This window comes from Leopardus geoffroyi, chromosome A1 (assembly GCF_018350155.1).
Source record: "Leopardus geoffroyi isolate Oge1 chromosome A1, O.geoffroyi_Oge1_pat1.0, whole genome shotgun sequence".
NCBI lineage: Eukaryota > Metazoa > Chordata > Mammalia > Carnivora > Felidae > Leopardus > Leopardus geoffroyi.
Genome location: NC_059326.1, coordinates 19,367,503 through 19,389,650, shown reverse-complemented (window position 1 = coordinate 19,389,650; position 22,148 = coordinate 19,367,503). Strand labels below are relative to the sequence as shown.

At 38.6% G+C, this 22,148-nt stretch overlaps 1 protein-coding gene across 4 annotated transcripts; it reads right to left on the bottom strand.

The window, feature by feature from the left end:
* Positions 1-4,524: 4,524 nt before the first annotated feature.
* CKAP2 (cytoskeleton associated protein 2) lies at positions 4,525-21,666 on the bottom strand. Of its 4 annotated transcripts, none has more exons than XM_045475049.1 (9): positions 21,560-21,666; positions 20,535-20,616; positions 13,860-13,938; positions 12,886-13,748; positions 12,232-12,436; positions 10,847-11,017; positions 8,368-8,437; positions 6,541-6,793; positions 4,525-6,047 (listed from the first exon to the last, which is right to left on the bottom strand). In XM_045475049.1, exons 1-9 carry the CDS (start codon positions 21,627-21,629, stop codon positions 5,792-5,794), a joined length of 2,049 nt encoding a protein of 682 aa, XP_045331005.1. In that variant the 5' UTR covers positions 21,630-21,666; the 3' UTR covers positions 4,525-5,791. The 4 variants fall into 4 exon arrangements, with proteins under 4 accessions (XP_045331005.1, XP_045331006.1, XP_045331007.1 ...); XM_045475050.1 differs by having other exon boundaries at positions 13,860-13,935; XM_045475051.1 differs by lacking the exon at positions 21,560-21,666 and adding an exon at positions 20,936-21,048.
* Positions 21,667-22,148: the final 482 nt, after the last annotated feature.

Sequence of the window (22,148 nt, the reverse complement as noted above, 5' to 3'; positions counted from 1 at the left end):
AGGGGAAAGAATCTTCTAGCAACGTGAGGTTTGCCTCCAATTTAAGCGAACAGCTCATGTAGACCAGTTTCTTGGGCCCAGCATTCCCCTTACTAGCTGAGTGACATTGGGCAAGTGTGGAGAGGGAAACAGTCCCCCCACCCCCCATGCCCATATCCTTCTCCATGGAAGTTGTGGATGTTAGGTTCCATGGTAAAGGCAGTTAAGACTGCAGGTGGAATTAAGGTTGCTAACCAACTAACTCTAAAATATGGAGATGACTGGATTCTCCAGGCAGGCCCAGTGTGATCACAAGGGCCCCTGCAAGTGGAAGACAGGGGCAGAGTAGTGGTCAGAGAGATCTGAAGATGGAGGTCGGGGCCATCAGCCAAGGGATGCAGGAGGACTCAAGAAGCTGGAAAAGGCCAGGAAACAAATTGCCCCCTTGAACTTCCAGAAGAAACACAATCCTGTCTATACTTTGTTTTTAGTGCAGTGAGATCTAATCCAGACTTCTGACTTGGAGAAGAGAATGCATTTGTGTCGTTTTAAGCCACTGTGTGGTGATTTGTTATAAGGGCAAGTCTAGAAAACTCATACAGCAAGTCATTAAACCTCTCTGTGTATGAGTATAGGACCTGCCTCATAGGAGTAGTGTGAAAATCAAAATGGGTATAAGTTGAAACCTTGGATTGCGAGTAGCTTGTTCTGTGAGTGTTCTGCAAGACGAGCAAACATATCTAATAAATTTTAACTTGATAAAGGAGCTAAGTCTTGTAATACGAGTAGTACATGATGCCGAAAGTCACATGATCACAACTGAGCCAAAGATTCTTCCTTCTCTCTCTCTCTCTCTCTCTGGGATTGTGGGTGATGTCTCCCATGCTCTGATGCTGGGTCTCAGGCCATTGTGTTTGGCAGAAATCAGTGATTTTTCAGAATGTTGGAAGGTGCCCACAACTGGCACTGGTGTATTTTTTGTCACTTCAAAGCACCAATGGACAGTCCTTTGTTTTTCCATACAAGAGTAAGCTTAGGAACACTTTGCTTCATTCTAGGTCATTGGATAGGTTTTTTGTTAAAGCTGCACAAAAAGAAAAAGATTCCATTGAGCCAACAGACAGCCGTGATTCTGTTAGTGCTATTGAAAATTGTCCTACACAATAACCCTCCTCTCTTGTTGTCTCCCCACATCAGCCATGAAAGTTTTCAAAGGTAGGTGCAGTTAATTTTTCTTTATATTTTCTTTATTATTTTGTATTATATTACAATCTTGTTATCATTAAAAATTTTTTTTATTTTTTTATTTTTTTGAGAGAGAAACAGAGCATGAGCGGGGGAGGAGCAGAGAGAGAGAGGAAGACACAGACTCCGAATTAGGCTCCAGGCTCTGAGCTGTCAGCACAGAGCCCAAAGCGGGGCTTGAACTCATGAACGGTGAGATCATGACCTGAGCCAAAGTCAGATGGTTAACCAACTGAGCCACACAGGTCCCCCAGTATTGTTATCATTTTTACATGAATATTTTTGCGTTGTGGAACGAACCATCTGAGTTTCCATGATTTCTTATGGGAAATTCGTTTTGATATACAAGTGCTCTGGATTACAAGCATGTTTCTGGAACGAATTATGCTTGCAAACAAAGGTTTCACTGTATTAGAATATATACATATTAGAACAACTTCTGTCTGTACTTGTCTGTGCTGAATGTGTTCACCATAATATGGCAGCGTTAATATGCTATCATTCTATAATGTAGAGATAAGAGCCGGGTCTCTGGAGTATAATGTTCTTTCTGAATGGTCAACATTTGCAACATCTGCATTGGTTGGTTTCAATTAAAGAAACAAAAACAAAACTACTATACATGTCTATGCCCAGAATGCTACTAGTTTCCATGAACTAATTAATGCTCATGCTGTTCAAGCCGCAGGCACAGACCTCACCACTTTATATTCATGACAGCACTGGGGCAAAAGTCATAAAACCGCCCAACTCTTTTCTTTCTTGCCCTGTGTCAATAGTCATGAAAAGGACTCTTTTATCTTGTTCCATGAATGTATTAGTTTTCTAGGGCTGCCCTAACAAAAACAAAGTGTCACAAACTGAGTGGCTTAAACCACAAAAGTGTATCCTGTTACAGTTCTGGAGCCTATGTGTCCAAAATAAAGGTGTCAGCAGGATTCTTGCTGAGGACTCAGAGAGGGACCTGTTCTGGGCCTCTCTGGCTTATAAAATGCTGTCTCTTCCCTGTGTCTTCACATCACCTTCCCAGTCATATTAGACTAGGAGCCAACCCTAGTCCAGTCTTATCTCATATTAATTACATCTGCAATGACCCTATTTCCAAGTAAGGTCACATTCTGAAGTCCTGGGGGCTAAAACTCCAACATAACTTTTTTGGTGTGATATAATTCAACCTGTAACAAGCAGCAAGCAGAGACTAGTGAGCATGGGGAAGAGGAAATAGAACAGATATGACCCCTTTTCTCTATAGCTGTTGCCAAACTATGGCTCCCAGGCAGGGGAGCTTCTGAACTGGGTAGTGATTGGCAATAAAATGTTGCTATAGGTAACATATACAAGGTACTAGGCATTGTTTTAAGTGAATCAATACATGTGAAGTGTTTAGAATAGGACTAGATAAGGGTAAGTGTTAGCTATCAACTCATTTTAATCTCCAAAACACCCCTAAAGTTACAATTATTATCTCTGGAGCAGAGAGAGGTTTTTTGTCTCAGGTCCCATAGCTAGTAAGTGGTAAAACTGGAATTAGAACCCCAGCGGTATGGTATGGTATGACTCAAGTCTGATTCTTTTCTCTTTAAAGTTTATTTATTTGGGGAGAGAGCATACATACACACACACAAGCAGGGAGGGACAGAGAGAGAGAGAGAGAGAGAGAGAGAGAGAGAGAATTCCAAACAGGCTCTGCACTGTCAGCACAGAGCCTGATGCGGGGCTCAAACTCACGAACTGTGAGATCATGACCGGAGCTGAAATCAAGAGTCAGACGCTTAATCAACTGAGCCACCCAGGTGCCCCTCAAGTCTGATTCTTAACCACGACCCTTCAGTGTTAGATGTTGCTTGCAGCCGTAAACAGTGTCAAAAGCTGAGTTACAAAGTTCCCATGTAGTCTTAATGTTACATTGATCTAGGTCAATGAAAAATTCCTTATGACTTAGTAAATTAGAGAAAAAGCAAGTTGTAAAACCATACATGAAGTATGGTACCATTTATGAACAAAACAAAACCTACAAAATCCACACATACACGTGTCTATAGGTGTACAAGTCTGTGTATATGTTAAATACACAGAACATTTTTGGAAGGTTACTATACTAATACTAGCAACATTTAAGAAGGGTGGTGTGGGGCACCTGAGTGGCTCAGTTGGGTAAGCGTCTGGCTTCCGCTCAGATCATGATCTCTTGGTTCCTGGGTTCAGTTTGGGTCCCGCATCAGGCTCTTCACTGACATCTCAGAGCCTGGGGCCTGCTTGGGATTCTTTGTCTCCCTCTTTCTGCCCCTCCCCTGCGCGCACCCTGTCTCTCTCAAAATAAACAAATTTTTTAAAAATTAAAAAAAAAAAAAAAAAAAAGGAGTCTCTGTCTGCTTTGTAGTTACTTCAGTCATTCTGTTTACTGGTGACCTTTGCTCCCCAACCTTCATTTGGTCACTCAGTGTCTCATATTTACATATTTCAGGTATAACTACATAGAAAAGACTGACTCTCAGTCCTGATTCCAAATACCTATGGAAAGGAACCTGACAGTCCAGATTGGGTCAGGTACCCATTCTGGTTAATCAACCAGGGGGACAGCCAGATAATACATAGCACAAAAATGACAAAGGGAATGATCTCCACTTTACCCCTTAGAAAGATGAAATTCAACTGAGTAACTTCTCCATGATCACATAACTTTTAGGGTAAGGTAGGAGCTGAGATTTTGAATGTAGATCCATTGGACTTTAAAGCTTATGCACCATATATCCTATGCTTGGAGCTATTTATCTTGGAACAAACTGAGATCAGCCATGATAACCGTCCTTGAGCACCTGAAAAGGAGCAATTACCTACGTCTGGAAAGGTTAGCACCAGGACTATTTAAAGAGACAGATTTTCCTGCAGTTAAGGGAGGAAAGGGAGGGAAAAAGCACTCTATGAAACTTGTCCAAACATAGAACAACTTATCTCAAGCTCCCTATCACTGAGGTATCCGAAGCTATATTATATGGCTAAATGAACCATACGGTATGGTTATTATAAAGCTAGGAGTACAGGCCAGCTTGAAGTTTATTTCAAAATGGCATATTTTGCACCATTCATACAAAGTATGAAAAAAAAATGGTAAAAATTAAGGTAAACCTTTAGATAGACTGATAATTTTTCAAAAAGAAATACACTATTAAACACATATTTAAGTATTAAAAATTCCAAGTCAGATCTCACTATAATGTATTTCAAAAGCGAAATTTAAATTCATTCACTGTGGTTAAACTGCATTTCATATTTGTTGAAATCAATGTCACTGAAACATCAAAATACAGATATATTTATTTATAAATATTAGGTACACAGTTTATAAAAGACTAAAAATCCTCTCTAGGACACAAAACTATTATAGAACAAAGATAGGTGCTATTATACAAACGGAATGAGTGAACATAAGACTATTTGATTCTTAAGCATATATTACACACAGTTTTAAAACTAACATATCTTTGAAGCTGTAGAATTGGTAGGCGATGTATTTAAGAATTAGTTCAGAGACTTACAAAACAATTTTATTGGTGATATTTATGTGTGAGGAGAAGAAACTGTTTATCGCATATAACTATCACGTTTCAAGGGACATGACTTAACAGGAAAGTTTTTATAAGAAACTATTAGTTATTTTAGAAATTCTACCTACATTAGAATAACATTGTATATTCCTGCTCTAATTCCAACTATATCAAGTGAAATGATAAAATTTAAAATTGTAGCATTTTAGATAGTCAAGTTACAAAAGGAACTAAAGAAAGAGACTCAGATTGAAAGTTTCAAATACCCACTGAGTTCAACACCTTTTCTTTCTTAGTACAGTTTCTGCTCTTAGACATGGGGTATTCAGTTAATTACCCTTCCTGGTGACCTCAGCTACAATAAAAAAGAAAGAAGCCAACAGAGACCACAGACTCACTAGCGCTGATGGAAAGCGATAGTGAAGAGCCAAAGCACAACAGACCACAGCAGTCTGGGAACAACTGGGGGGAAAAGCAAGCTAAACCTTCCATGTCTTCACATTTGAAGGGAGTCACTCTACACATTACAATTACTGACTTTTCGACTGATCTATAGAATCAAGGAAAGGCAATGAAAAGTCAGCATTCTGTTTAAAGGCTGGCATGTATATGATACATTTCAAGAACAAGCCTATGCAAATATATCAATTTTATCTAGAACACCTTTTCTGATGATGCAGCATTACTATACTTATATTTAATGACTAAAAATTTATCTCTAACTTAAGACGATTAAAAGTGAACAAGTCAACATTATGATGAAACCTGTTTATAGCCAAGGAATATAGTAAACTACTTGACAAATTTACCATCTTAGAAACTCCCTCTGCTAAGATCGAAAAGGTAGGATTAGCTCTCTGCTGCCCAGAAGGCAATACCTGCTATAAGGTATTGAACATCAGTAAGAGAGCTTACTGCCATGAATACTTAGGTACTTGGCCCACTCCTAAGAGACAAACAAAGCCACGACAAGCAAACAAAATACCCCAGGAACAATAAAAACCCCATTTCTCATCATCACTTTATTTCTCTTCTGCTGTTCCAGGCTCTGAGAACATCGGGCATAGTGCTGAATTGGGACGGCATACGAAAGCATCGGTTTCACCTCCCAACTCTGTTAATTGTTCCAATGAAGACACACAAGGATAATGGTCTTTTAACATATCTGGCAACTTAGAATTCTTCTCTTGAATACGTCGAGAACGTCTCACTGGTGTTAGAAACTTTAGCTCTTTAAATGTAGAATCTGTATTGTCAAACTGTACCTTCTTTTTTACACTAAAAAGACAAAAATTATTCCCAGGGTTAAAAAACATTAACATTTTTACTTGTTCTTTTATGCCATTTATCTTACTATAACTTGTATGTGACAACCGTGTGATTGGCTGTCTTACAGAAAAGGAGTTACCAAAGCTCCTTGTAGTTAGGAACTTATTCCTTTCTGTATTTGTTGTCACAGCACATATACAGCAGATTCTTGAATATCTGTACAATTGGCTATTTGCTCAATTCCAAAACCTACTATTATCAATAGCTTACAGACATTAAAGTAAAATATCAAAGTTTTCTTTCACAAAATGGCAATACTTAGGGAAAAGCAAAGCAAATCCAGTATTTAAAGGGTGAAATGTCCCAACGATATTGATTTGCTTGAAACCTTTACCTATTAATAAATGATAGTTCTAATCGAAAGTGAAATATTTTTAGATACCATATTTATTATTCCTAAACATAAAAGCAAATCACAGCACAGTGCATTTTGAAAGCTTACCTTTGTAGGTATGGTGTAGTAGACACATTATATTTAATTAAGCAACTCCCCCTGGTTTCTGTACTGGGGGTTTTAACATCATTGGTTGAATCGTTTGTTTTGTCATTTTGCTCTTTTTCATCATCTTGAAATACCACATTTCTAGTTTTCTTTTCCATTTCTGGTTTTCCTGACTCTAGATTAACCCCTCTATCTTCAGTGCTGACTTCATGGATGTATTCCTTGGTTGCACAAGCCTCCTCAATATTTTCTCCTATAGAAATACATTTATAGATTAAGCTTTGGGCCAAATTGAAAGAGCAAAATCAGAAGGTATTAAAGTTATTCACAGTTGGTCAGATTTTCAAAATCAACGAAACAAACTGCCATCTCCTAACCATTTCTAACTAACACTGCTGAGAACTATTGACTAACTAAACTAAACTAACACTGCTGAGAACTAAACTAACTAACTAACACTGCTGAGAACTATTGACAAATATTTACTGTCGCCTGTGGGTCAGGGGTTGTAGATACAAATATAAGAATGAAACCATTCCTGTCCTTTAAGAAGTTGAAAATAATTATAAAATGAGAAAAATGCCATATAACTGAGGTAAGAATAAGGGGTTATAGGAACCCATGAAATGGAATAACTACCTTTCTGTGAGAGACAGCGAGATGGCTATGGAAAGCTTTCAAGTGACACTTAGGCTGGGGCTTGAGAAAAGAGTACTTGACAAGACCTAGGAAGACAATCTCGGTATGAAGCTTAAAAGAAAATGACCTGTTAAGACAACATTAAAGGGCCAGTGTGCTTAGAATACATGGTAAGAAGCAAGGTGGGAATGTGGGGAAGAGGTGATGAGTTCAGATAGGTATGAAGGGCTGGACTGTAATGACCTTTACATGCTAGAAGTTTGGTAAAAAAAAAAATCTCTACTGGAGCGACAGAGATACAATAAGGTTTGATCACTAAAACAGATGGTTTAGAATGGCAAGGAATGAAAAGGAATGATCTGTGATGATAAGAAGACAAAGCTATGGTTGTCTTAAGCAAGGTGGCAGAGAGGTAGGCAGTGAGGAGGAAGGGCTCGATTTAAGAGTTATTTCTAAGTTAGGACCTAACAAATGGATGCATGTGCGTGTCTGAATGAGTGTGCAGGTATAGTGGGAGCATCTCTTCCAAAATTTCTTGCGTAGGCCTCTTTAACCACAGAGGATTTTCTTTTTTGGGAGGAAGAGATGATGGTATGGGGAAGCAATGAGGGACAACAATGAGTCCAAAATAAAACATGCTATATGTGAAACACTGGAGACGTCCTGGTAAATCCATCAAGCCGAGACGACCTCTAGATTTGACTAGTAGGAAATTATTAGAGATTTTTAGTAAGAGGTGTTTCAGTTATATGATACATCTGAATCTAGAAAATGTTTACATTTCATAAACCTGACAGCTAATGAATCTCTTACCTCTATCTCCTATCCCTAGCAAAGAGAATTCTTGAACAGCTTCTCTAGAGTACAAAACAGATGACAGAATTTCACAAGTAAAATTTTAGAGATGATCTAATCAAATTGCCTCACTTTTAACACAGGAAACTGAGGCCTAGAGAGGTAAGGTAACTTTCACAGACACTCAATGACAAATTTGAGTTTTGAACTAGATCTCCTAATTAAAAATTCTTTACACTACATAAAGCCACTAAATCTTGGAGGGAGGTATGCCAACAGATGTAAGAGGAGAGAAACAAGTGACAAATTTAACAAGTTTAAAAAGATAAAAGAAAAATAATTCAATGAATTTTAATAAAATCACAATTCACTTGAAGAAAATAGAAAACTTACCATATTTAACTTTTTCTTGACTCTTCATTGTCAGAATATCTGCAATGGTATGTCGCATCTCTTCAATAGGCTTAATTGTTTTAGTGAGGGAAATAAAAGTTTTATATTCTCAGACATTAACGAGATTGTCCAAGTCAAAAATATTTTAAACAGTGATTACATTTCATACTTCAATTAATAAAACAAAGCAATGGTTCTTAGACCATGTCTCTTTTCTCAAAATACTTATTTTGGCCACTCAAATTTTTAAAAATGACTCTTTGCCATTAAAAAAAATTTTTTTTGGGGGGGGGGGGTGCCTGGGTGACTCAGTCGGTTAAACATCTGACTTCAGCCTAGATCATGGTCTCACAGTTCATGGGTTCAGGCCTCATGTTGGGCTCTGTGCTGACAGCTCAGAGCCTGGAGCCTGCTTTGGATTCTGTGTCTCCCTGTCTCTCTCTCTGCCCCTCCTCAGCTCATGCTCGCACTCTGTCTCTGTCAAAAATAAACTTCAAAAATTAAAAAAAAAAAAATTAAAAAAAAATTTTTTTTAATATTTATTTTTCAGAGAGAGAGACAGAGTGAGAGTGGGGGAGGTGCAGAGAGAGGGCGACACATAATCTGAAACAGGCTCCAGGCTCTGAGCTGTCAGAACAGAGCGTGACACGGGGCTCCAACTTACGGACCGCGAGATCATAACCTGAGCTGAAGTCGGATGCTTAACTGACTGAGCCACTGGGGTGCCCCAACTCTTTTCCAATTTAAAGGGTAGAATTATCAGATTAAAACTTTTCCCCACAATTTTTCTTAAAACTGCTTGTCTGGATATAAACAAAATTCATGGATAAGTAACAAGCTAACATTAATCTCTATTAAAGAGCTAATAATATACAGTAAATTTAATATGAGATTTACACCTTTTCTCCTATGTCCACGGTTATATATTTTTTTCACAGGCTATTAAATGCATCTCTGAAGAGCTCAAGGTTGATCAGCCTAACATTTCACTCATTCAAATTCAACAGTTCACTAAGTGTCCATTATATTCTAGAACATATAAGTACCCACCATGTTCCTTTGAACTGCCCTGACTGCTAATGCAACATATTCAAGACATTATACAAAAGGGAAGTTCTGGCTCATATTCTTAGTTCTAGCACATAGTCCTTAACTACTCACTCATCCTGCTTTCACCTTTCTTTTGCAAATTTTAATCCTTGTTTTCCACTTTCTACTCCAGTGTCACATCTTTCCTTTACACACTGCTTTCTATGTGAACCTTTGGCCCCGGTTATGCATCCTAGCTAATCTGCCTTAAGCCACTTTAAATTATGCCCCTTCTGGTTCAGCGCAGTAGGAACCTAACACTCCCTTCCAGGTGGGATTCTGTCAAATACAATTTCCCTTCAGCAAAGCGCTTTATACATAATAGCCATTGAGAGAATATCTGCTGAATATTTGATTTTTGATTCAGGTGAAAGGTCAAATAGTATCCGTTGGCTTTGCTGAGAATAAAGTGAGTAGACCTTTCTTAAAGAAAGACTAAAGAAAAAAAAAATTTTAAAAACTCTCTTTATAAATAATCTCTAGGGGCGCAGTCGGTTAAGCGTCCGACTTCAGCCAGGTCACGATCTCGCGGTCCCTGAGTTCGAGCCCCGCGTCAGGCTCTGGGCTGATGGCTCAGAGCCTGGAGCCTGTTTCCGATTCTGTGTCTCCCTCTCTCTCTGCCCCTCCCCCGTTCATGCTCTGTCTCTCTCTGTCCCAAAAATAAATAAACGTTGAAAAAAAAAAATATAAATAATCTCTAAAAATGCATGTTGAGAAACTTGGTCAAAAGGAAATGCATTTTAGAAATATTTGCCCATAAAAGCAAAAACCCAGTCAAATAAAAAAACTGGAGCTGCAACTTATTCTAGAGCCAGGGCCTTTGTAGCAATAGACCAGGAAGGGGCGAGAGGTATGGTATCAAATCACTATGGTGGTTACATGTCAGAGAAACTAGTTGACTGCCATTTTCTATGCGTGGGCAGGACCAAACACAGGGCATACAAATATAAGTACATTAAGAAACGCTCTTAAAGCAATAGGGTTCTCTCACAAAGCCACAGAACCCGCTAACATTTAGATGTTAATTCTACTTACTTTATATTCGTTAAATACATTTTAATATTAAAAATTAAATATCCCAGATATCTTAACTAGGAAATGTGTAAAATGTGTAAAATGACATGTTGTACTAAAATATTTCTCACAGCATTTTTCACGAAATTTACATTTCAGCTTATATTCATCTTCTAAGTCCGATTATCACTAGTTCACAAGCAAGTTTTAGAAGGTTAAGAAACAGCTTTTATAATATGCAATCATTGTGGCCTTTAAACATTCATTACTACTACATATATAACCACACTTTTATCAAGTTATGTTGTAATGTGCTCCAAAATAACTCTGAATCTTTTACACTGTAATAATAAAGATTATTAAGTTTTAATCTTACCTGAGCGCCCGCCAAAATGGCTTTCTCATAGATTGTGATAATGTTTTCAATAGGACTTGTGAGTGGTTCAATACGTGCAAGGCATATCCAATATTTAACAAGCTTTTTGGCATCCGGGATATTTTTAATCAGGTCATTCAGTATGACCAGTATTTCTTCTTTTGGGCATCCCTAAAATAGCAAGAAGTGAAATGAGTGATCTCATTTTAGCCTCCAAACTATGAACAATTAAGTAAGCTTGATCTATAATCAAGATCAATGATAATGAGAGAAAAAACTGATAGAAAATTATTCATAAGAATATTCACTGTTCTCTTCCTTACTCCAAACTTATTCTGAATGGCTAACAAGAAGCATATTAGTCATGAATACAAAGCAGGGAAAAAATGAAATATAAGTTGAGAAAAACATTAAGTCAAAAATGACCAACACTCTACATGGTCTTGATCCTTTTCCTTATCCTTATCCTTTTACATATTGTGGGATTCCATTCAATATTTGAGTTGGAATTTTTGCATCTACGAAATGTTTATGGGGGAGAACAGCTTCTGGTTTTAAAAACTGTCTTTATCAGGTCTTGATATTAAGGCTAAAATGAATCTGTTATGGTATATGTACTTAAGGGCTATACACAGATAGTAGGGCAGAAAAACTCCACAGTTTCAATGACAAACCCCAGCTAAGCAGAATTAAGAATTTAATCAGGGAAACTCCGAGTCTAATTTTCACTGGTCCTCAGAATCACAAAAAGTCTAAAGATGCTCATGAAGACCAGAGTAAGGTTTGAAATCATACTCATAGATTCAGTCTTCTGTGGATCTTGGACACCGTGGGTAACCAAAGCAAGATTAAAAAGTATACAGGAAATAAAGGAAACATTCTAGAGTTATTATACTCTGTAGGATTTTGGTCCAAATAGTGAAAGTCTACAATAAGTTCAAGACCATGATGATGTTGGTTTAGATTAATGGAATTTTGTTTGAAATGTTTTAGCTAACTTTTATGTAGCTAGTCTTTGGTAAAATATGTAATGAGTGGAAAAAATAATATGAAAACATGCTGAAGGAATGGAAAAAACAGAAGTATCAGAGTGAATATCCACCCTCAGCCCATTTTATATTAACATCTTACAGAAACATAATATTTATAAGTAAAAAAAAAAAAAATCCAGTAAAAACCTAATTATCCCTTTGATCTATTTATATGAACTCAATGAAAATGCAGTCCATTAAAGGCTAAAGATAAACAATCTCATAATTAACATTAAATCTACATAACACCACTAACACATTACATGGTCAAAGAGTGACAAGGTAATTTAGTGAGATAACATTTATAAGATAATTTACAAACTATAAACTACTATACGAATATAAGGACTGTACCTCACTAATCAGGTTTAGGCATTCAGAAAATGTCTTGTTCACTTTTTCGGTAAATAATCTTTGTTCATCTTCTTCTACCATGGTAGTCCAAAAGGACCCAACTGGGTTTTCGTGTTGCCCTTCAGGCTCAGGCTGGGTAACTCCTGAGCTAGGAGGCCTTTTCAGGACTTTCCTTTTGCCAGCTTTCCACTCACTCAGACGAGCTCTACAGTTAGAAGCAGGATACAAGCATTACCGTGATATTGATGATAGAATTCTCTCAGAGGAGAAGTTAAAAAATAACTCAGGTCTTGAAGTAGCTCCATGCTAGTGGCACATACATAAGTTCACAAGTTCAAAGAAAGAGGAATATTGAACATATCAATGTTAATTATATGCTCAAAGACCCTAAGAATGCATTTTTAAATGGAGAGGTCATAAAATATTTCCCAATTGTATTAAGCATTATAACTTAGATTACATCAGACCTAATGAAAGACACTCAAGCACAAGAACTTAGGTCATGCTGTTCCACAACATAAATTTGCTTAAATTTGCACACGACAGAAGAGAATCTACACTTGCACACAAATTCTAATACATTCAAGGAGATGATAAGCCAAACCACAAGGCTACTCTGCTGAAAATTAAGCTAATAAAATTACATTTACTTACTTTCTCTCTTCTGCTGTTTCTTTGGGCTGAGCTGATCTATCAATAGTTGCTTTTGCTATTGTATGCCTGCGAGGGTCAACGTTTTTCGACTTTTCTATCAGTTTGGTGTTAGAAGACGAAACAGGCCTGTTTACAATTTCAGACTTCACGCTTCTTGTTAGTGTCTTCTTTCTTTCTATATCCTGAGAACCGGTTTTGGCACTAGATGAAACTGTGTTTAATTGCACTAACTCTTTCTCTCGAGGTCCTTTCCGAATCGTAACATTGGCCGAGCTTCTACTGATGCCTGGTCTCACAGCGTCCTGAGCATTGTCGCGGTGACCTCTAATAGGAGGTCGCAGAAGCTGTCTGTTCTGAATTGTAGTGCTCACAAGTTTAGTGGTAGTCGTCACGTTAGAGGCTCTATTGCTTTTCGCTGTCACACTGCTGCTGTTTGTGCGCAGAGGCTCTGTAGCTTTAGGGACCGTAGTCGAAAGTTTCTTTATTGCTGCAGAACTCTCATCTCTGATTTGTACAGGCTTTCTAAATGAATTAATCTTAGACTGAACAATTTGGCCACGGTAAGATCCAAGCACAAGCTTCTTGGACATGTTAGCATCTTGCTTTGGTTTTTCTGTCATTATTTGTTTCTTTTTATTGTTGTTTTTAAGATGAAACACTTGGCTTAATGTCATGTGTTGACCTGGAGGGTCACCTTTAATTGGTACCAACTGCCCAGTTTGATTATTATCCTCAGAATTAGGTGTATCAATTGCTGTAGTTGAATTGGTTAGTTCATTAGAAGGCCTTAAAGGAATACAATTTTTTTCCATTGTTATATTATTTTTGCTCCCGGGAGGTCTACTGACATTTTCTTTACCAGCCTAGAAGAGTGATTTATAACAAATTGGTATTTCAGAATTCATCTCTTGAAGAGTTTAGGAAAGGGAAAGGGGGGAAAGGGACAGTTTATGAGAGCTATGTCCATATCTTACCATTTTTGTTTTAAATTTCAGAACTTTTGTCTCTTCATGGACCTGGCCCTCAGAGGTCATCACTTTCTGGTCTCTACTACTTTAAAAAAAAAAAAAAAAAAAAAAAAGGAAAAAAAGTTTAACCACAGACCAAGTGAGTTTTGTCTTTGGCAGGAGGAATGGGAGGATATTAACAATCATCTGACTTTGTAATTTTAAATTAAGGCAAGAACTGAGCTGAGATTTATTTATGAAGCAAAACTCTTCTTCCTTTATTATAGGGTGACTTAATAGTGTAAACAAGATGGCTGGAGAATTTAGATATTTTCTTAAAAGTCTTAACACCCTCTCCATACAGAATAGGTAAACACATTTGATAACCTCATTCCAAACCATTCTTCTTAGTCACTCAAACAAATCCTCAAAACCTTTATTAAGCAACACTTCCTTTGGTTAGTTTTCAGTACTTAGTAACAGATTTACATTGAAAAAAAAAACTAAAAATAGCCCCTCTTCAAATAAATGGTGCTGGGAAAACTAGGCAGCCACATGCAAAAGAATGAAACTAGACCACTTTCTTACACCATACACAAAGATGAACTCAAAATGCATTAAAGACCTAAACGTGAGACCTGAAACCATAAAGCTCCTAAAAGGAAACAGAGGTAGGAAAGTCCTGGACACCGGCCTTAGCCATATTTTGTGGGATGTATTGTGTCCCCTCAGGCAAGGGAAACAAAAGTAAAAATAATGGAAAGTTCATCAAACTAAAAGCCTCTGCACAGTATCAAACCATCGACAAAACAAAAAGGCAATCTACTAAGTGAGAGAAGTTATTTACATGGGATATATCTGATAAATCAGGGGTTAATTTCCAAAATTTATAAAGAACTCCTACAGCTCAACATGAAGAAAACTCAATTAAAAAATGCACAAGCAGACCTGCACAAGCAGGACCCAAGCAGACATTTTCCCAAAAACATTCAGATGGTCAACAAACCCATGAAAAGGTGCTCAACATCACTCGTCATCAGGGAAATGCAAATCAAAACCACAATGAGATAATACTTCACACCTGTCAGAATGGCTACTAACAAAAAGACAAAAGATAACAAGTGTTGGAAAGGATGTGGAAAAAAGGGAGACCTTGTGCAATGAAAATATAAATTGGTGCAGCCAATGGAAAACAGCATGAAGTTTCCTCAAAAAATTCCTAAATAGAAATACCAGATGATCCAGTAATTCTACTTCTGGGTATTTACCTGAAGAGTATATGAAAACACTAGTTCAAAAAGATACATGCACCCCCGGGGTTTACTGCAGCATTATTCACAATATCCCTGATAGAGAAGGAACCTAAGTGTCCATCAATAAATGAATGGACAAGGAAGATGTGGCATATATATATACACTGGAATATTACTCAGCCATAAAAAAGAAAATCTTGGGGTACCTGGGTGGCTCAGTCAGTGAAGCATCCAAGTTCGGCTCAGGTCATAATCTCGCAGTTTGTGAGTTTGAGCCCCACGTCGGGCTCTGTGCTGACAGTTCAGGGACTGGAGCCTGCTTCAGATTCTGTGTCTCCCTCTCTTTCTCTCTCTCTCTGCACCCGCCCCCCCCCCCTCCACACTCTCTGTCTCTCTCTCTCAAAAATAAATAAATATTTAAAAAGAAAAGAAAAGAAAATCTTGCCATTTGTGACACAATGGATAGACCTTGAGGGTATTCTGCCAAATGAAATAAGGCAGTTGGAGAAAGACAAATACCATACGATTTCACTTATATGTGGAATCTACAAATACAAAACAAAAACAAACAACAAACAAAAAATAGAAACAGACTCAAATACAGACTGCCTAAGAGGAGGGTGGTGGGAGATGGATGAAAATAGGCAAAGGGTAAATAAGTATATATATATATATATATTTATATATATATATATATATATATATCTATGGGAAAATAGGTATAAAGTAAATAAGTCACTGGAATGAAAAGTATAGTATAGGAAATATAGGAAATATAGTCAATAATATTATAGTAACTTTTTATGGTGACAGAAAGTAACTACACTTTCCACGGTAAGCATTTAATGTATTCAACTGTCAAATCACTATGATGTATACCTAAAACTAATATGTCAATTATACTTTGATTAAAAAGAAGAAAAGAAAAAGGGAAAGAAAAAAAATAGCCCTCCCAAAAGAAATCCAAAATTTTCCATACACACACAGCCCAATTCATTATAAATATGGACTTCAGTTTCTAGATGGCAATGCATTTAGAATATGTATCTAAAACAAATGCTTCCTCAAGAATTTAACCTACACTCCTTTTAACAGATACAGACTGGTTAGTACAGGCCATGAGATTCTCTTAGCAAGTCATTATAACAATTTGCATTCCATAAAGAAAAGACAAAAGAGGATCAATTAGACATCCCATTGATTCTAAGACAGTTCCCAAGTTCAGAGATGCTAAAATGTAAAAAAAAAGGTACATTTTAGAATCAACAAAGCTTGTTATCCCTGTAGTTGATAATTTGGGTTACGATGCCTCTCGCATCTTTTTGCTTAGTCTGCTCGGACAAGGGGCAGAACTTTGACATAGCTTGTACTACACATTTTTAAAAAATTTATTATTTAATTAACATCCAAGTTAGTTCGCATATGGTACAACAATGATTTCAGGAGTAGATTCCTTAATGCCCCTTACCCATTTAGACCATCCTCCCACCATGTCCCCTCCAGCAACTCTCTGTTCTCTATATTTAAGTCTTTTATGTTTTGTCTCCCTCCCTGTTTTTATATTATTTTTACTTCCCTTCCCTTATGTTCATCTGTTTTGTACCTTAAATTCCTCATATGAGTGAAGTCATGTATTTGTCTTTCTCTGACTAATTTCATTTAGCATAACACCCTCCAGTTCCATCCATCCCTCCAGTAATTGCAAGTGGCAAGATTTCATTCTTTTTGATTGTCGAGTAATACTCCATTTGTACCACACATTTTGAATGATGGCAAAGAGTCAAGATGCATCAGTGAACAGAGCAATGTCTCTCCAGTTTAAAGCCCTGCCTTCACTGCCTGATGGTAAATACTCCTCTTGTTATTCACTGGCCTGTAGTCTGGTGCGGGGTGGGAGATGATGCTCACGGTCAGTCTGTCAGGTGCTCCCAATGTGGTACCTTAACTAATCAGACCCCCAATTACTTCTGGGCTTACGGTATACTGTGATGTCATCTCATGGAGAACATCAGAAGCAATCTTAACAAGAAATAGCCCTTCTTTCCTCCACCAAAGACTGCCAGCCTATGTGCCTCTGTACCCATATATTCTGCCTTCCTTGGCAGATAAACTGACACCATGCTGACCCATGGGCAAACTCTCCATTTGTGCTCTCTCGCTTGAGCACTGAGGATCTTTGTTCTTGTTATTATTTATTCATTCTTCTGCATCATTAATTACCCCTCTGCTACATCATTCCCATCCGCATATAAACACTATATATTATATCTCATCTTAAAAGCCTTAAACCCCACATTCCCTTTCAGCTTTATAGCAAAACTCCTCAAAAGTATGTATCGAAAGACACTGTCCCCATGTTGTCGTATTACATTCTCTCTCCAGCCCATATCCATTGGGAATGTGCCCTCACCACTCTACTGGAGGCTCCTAGTGTCATCTCCTTCTGTCTTTCTACAACTCAGGGATCAATTCTGTTTTCACCTTACTGCACCTTTCAACAGCACCTGACAGGTAGTCATTCTTTCTTTCAACACTCTCTTCACTCTGCTGCCGGATCACCAACTCCTCCTTTTCCTCCTACCTCGGTGGTCCGCTTCTTTCAAGTCTGTCTCTCTTCTTCCTGACCTCGCTGGGGCTCAAAGCTGCATTCAAATTTTAAACTTTTCTTTTGCCTTTTTTATTTTAGTTTTACACTTCTCAGGGACTCCTCTTTTTCTGTCTGTGCTAACAGAATCCTAGCGCTTGGTCTTGAAATTGCTGGCCTTTTTAACTGCTAGCTAAAAAAAACACAACACATCAGGATAAGGAGAATCCACCTTATTCACCCGTCCAGTATGGAGTTATATGAAAATACACCTGAATATATATATATATATATATATATATATATATATATATGTATGTATGTATAATGCTATTCTACCTTGTGATGATAAAACTGTCCTCACAAGCCTTATCTAAACATAGGAATCTTAAAGTACCCATACTAGAGATTGTAAAATAGAATGATTTAATTTTGAAAAGCTGCAACTCTGATTGGCTGTCTATTTAACAATTTGTTGCTCAAGTAATATTTAAATTGACATCTGTTTTCTGAAAGGAATATAGTACTTGTGAGATTTCTTGTAAAGCCAGAAGAATTTCAGAATTTTCTTTTCTTCCCATTGTGTATAAGAGTATTATAAACCCCACGACCCAGTTAGATTCCTTATTTAAGTTAGTAGTTGAGAGTCATGCTCTGTCTTACTTGAGTTGATATTCTCTTTGTTTACTCTCTAGTAATCTTATTCCCCCTCAAGGTTTTAAATAAATATCACTTACCAACTGGCAATTCCCATGTTTATATCTCTGATCCCAATCTCAAGCCAGCCCTTCAGATGTGCAACTCTTTGGCTTTTCCACTTGGATGTCTTGTTGGTGCCTCAGATTTAGCATGGCGAAAACAGAGCTCCTGATTACCCCATTCCTCCCTTAGTCTTCCCCATCTCGATATATGGTATCACTAGCCACTCAGTTATTCAAATAAAAAATCTAGAATCATCTTTTTGTCTTAAATGAAGAAACGAGGAATTTGTGAAAGAAAATGTATAACCATTTACATGTAAATGTAAAACATTTAAAGTAAAGTAACACTAATGTAAAATTAAAAAGATTATTAAAAATTTGGGGGCGCCTGGGTGGCTCAGTCGGTTAAGCGTCCGACTCCGGCTCAGGTCAGATCTCGCGGTCTGTGAGTTCGAGCCCCGCGTCAGGCTCTGGGCTGATGGCTCAGAGCCTGGAGCCTGCTTCCGATTCTGTGTCTCCCTCTCTCTCTGCCCCTCCCCCGTTCATGCTCTGTCTCTCTCTGTCTCAAAAATAAATAAATATTAAAAAAAAAATTATTAAAAATTTGGAATTAATGCCAAACTTACATCAACTTGCAAAATTATAAATAGTTCAAAGAATATCCGTATACTGTTTTCCCAGATTTGTTTAGTGACAACCTTTTATGCTATATGTATTATAATTTGCACTGTTTCTGAACATGTGTATGTGTGGAGTATATACAATGTTTTCTAACTGAACCTTTCAAGTTAAGATATATACACGATTGCTCTTTACCCCTAAATGCTTCAATGTTCATTTCCTACAAGTGGTGATTTTTCTCTTACATAACTGTAACACGGTTATCAAGTTAATAAATTCAACTTGATATACCCCTTAATCTACTATTTATATTCTAGCTGAAAACTGACATAATAATGTCCTTTATAACGTTTCCCCTTTCACAATAGGGTACAAGGGTCAGGTATTGGATTGAATGGTATCTCTTAATCTGGAACATTCAGAGTCATCTTAAACTCCTTTCTTTCTTTCACATCTCATACCCTTCCATCACCAAGTCCTGTCATCTCTACCTCCTAAATATAAACACAATCGGACCACTCAACCATGAGGAAGGGTATGAAGCATTCACAGAGACAAAATATATCAATAACTGTTGGAAGAAACTAGAGAAATCAGGAGAATAGAATAACTCATGAACCAATCCTCTGTGTGGAAAGCCACTGAGAGATCATGAAATAATAGCCATCACTTATTGCACTCTCGCTATATACCAGGCATAGTACAGTGCATTTACTAGCTCGATTAATCCCCAAGAAACACATATTACTATCCCATTTTAATAAAGTAAACAGACTCAAAGAGGCCAGGTAACTCTCCAGAGGTTACAAAGTTGTAGTGGCAGACTTACAGATTCCAATCCTAATCACTCTAAAGCCAATGCTCTTAGATTGCACAGAAAGAGCCTAAAGGATGTTACTAGCAGTTCTCTCTGGAGGGGACCTTTTGATTTTCTGCTTTATATACTTTCATGGGTTTTTGTTTTAGCCACAACCATGTACTACTTTTAAAATTTTAACAAAATAACACCAAGATATTTCTATGGAGAACTGAGAATATAATGAATGCGCTTCAAATATGTGGGGGGAATGCTCTCTCTCTGACACATACACAGTAAGCTAAATTAAGAAAGACCGACCTTTGTAGCACTGTATAAACCACAGTCAGTATTTTGATATATACAAACACTTTGCTTTAAAATTGTTTCATCACAGAGTGTGAATTAATTTACACAGGAAGCAATGACCTAATGCTGTGCTATCCAAGAAGGTATGGCTACTGAGCACTTGAAAAGTGGCTAGTCCAAACTGACTTGTGAAAGTGTAAAATACACACCAGACTTTGAAAACTCACTACCAAAAAGGAATGCAAAATATCTTAATAACTTTTAAGAATTACATGTTGGAATTATAACACGGGATATATTGGATTAAATGTTATTAGAATTCACCTTTAAAAAATGTGGCTACTAAAAAATTTTAAATTACAGTACAATTGTGGCTCCCATTACATTTTTATTGGACAGCTCTAATTTTAGACCTGAAATCGGAAAATTTGACCTCACCTGGATATGTGATTTTCCTCCTTGTATGCAAAAAACGTTTTTCTTTTTAACATATGTTCCTTGAGTTTCTGTCTTCTTTGTTCTAAATAACAAAAAGGCGACAAGTCAACATTGGTTACAACGATAACATCAAATATTCACTAAATGCAGATCTTCAAAAAACGTTCTACTAGAGATCACATCTTGTATACAACAGAAAATTTCTCAATTCAGAAATAATCCCATTTCTAAGATATTGTTGCCGTAAATGGTGCCCACAACTACTGCACAAGAATCACCTTTTCCTCTGTCTTTAAGTGAAAAATCTGGAGAAAATTATTTTCAATACACGGTTACTGAAAGCCAAGCTTTAAGAAACTAAATAGCAGATAAGAGACACCAGACTCTAAGCTCTAATTTACCAGTACTGGGTTGGGTGAGAGTTTCTTTCCTCTACTTTCCCATGTGGAGGACAAAGAATTAACATTATTTCTGAAGACCCAGCCAACCCTGGATTTACACAAAGTTGATTGATTGTCTTTAATTTGAAGCATCTGATGAGGCAGCCCCACCTCTCCAAATACTCGCGCTTAGGAGGAGGGAGAGGCCTGCGCAAGCGCAGTGGGCTCTCGGTCCGGGCGCGGCCCCGCCCCCGCGGGTCCCGCGTCCCGAACGCAGGGGCCGGCTGGAGTGTCACGCACGCTCCCTCACTAAACGGACGTCTTCACTGAAGGCCCATCCTCGCCGCCAGTGGGTCACGCCCGGCCAGTAACGACCGCACGGGAGGCGCTTAGCCCGCACAGTGACACCACAGACCGGGAACCGCTCTGGTTTGTCCATTTCGAAAATGCCGAGGATGCGGCTGCGAGAGGCCGAGCGATCTGTCCAGGCTTCTCACACAACTGGTCAGGACCGAAGCCGGGGGACCCGAGGCCTCGGCCGCTGAGTCCGAGCCACCCCCTCCCCCACGGTCGTCCGCGTCCCCACCCTCTCGGACAAACCCGGGCTCCTGCGGGTCGCGCCGCTCCCGCCACCGCGGCCCTCACCTCTGAACTCGGGCTGGGCCCTCTGGCTCGGGGGCAGTTGTAGCTCCCGGGGCACTGCTGGGGTGCTCATGGCTGCTGCGGGCGGAGGACGCGTCTCGGCCCTGACAGTCCCGCACTGCTCAAGCCAAGGCAGCGGCAAACTGAGCACGCCGCCTGCCCCGCTGCAGGAGGCGCGGCGTGAATTGAATGAACCAATGGGCGCAGGGGGCGGAGCCTGGGCCGCGGTTGCTGGGGCGGGTCTTGCCTCTGCCGGGTTCAGTTAGAGCTTCTCAGCTGAGTCCCCGGGCTGGCAAACCCGATCAGCTGTTTCCGTGTTTGACTTGCCACCTGGGGGGGTGGGCCTGCACAGTCCTTGCTGTGTGGCAGATGGGACTTGTCTTTGGACGCCCATAGTGCATGGAGGAAGGCAGACTAGAAAATTGTCTATAGGCTGCGCTTATTAAACCAGGGCGTGTTTGCTGAGGAGGCTGTAAGCACCTACTGCTGTACCAAAAGTATGTGTATTTCTCTTTCACAAACATTACTTCGTTGCCATAGGACGACTGGGAAGTGGGATTGTAGGACCGCTGACAACATGGACTCCTCTGGC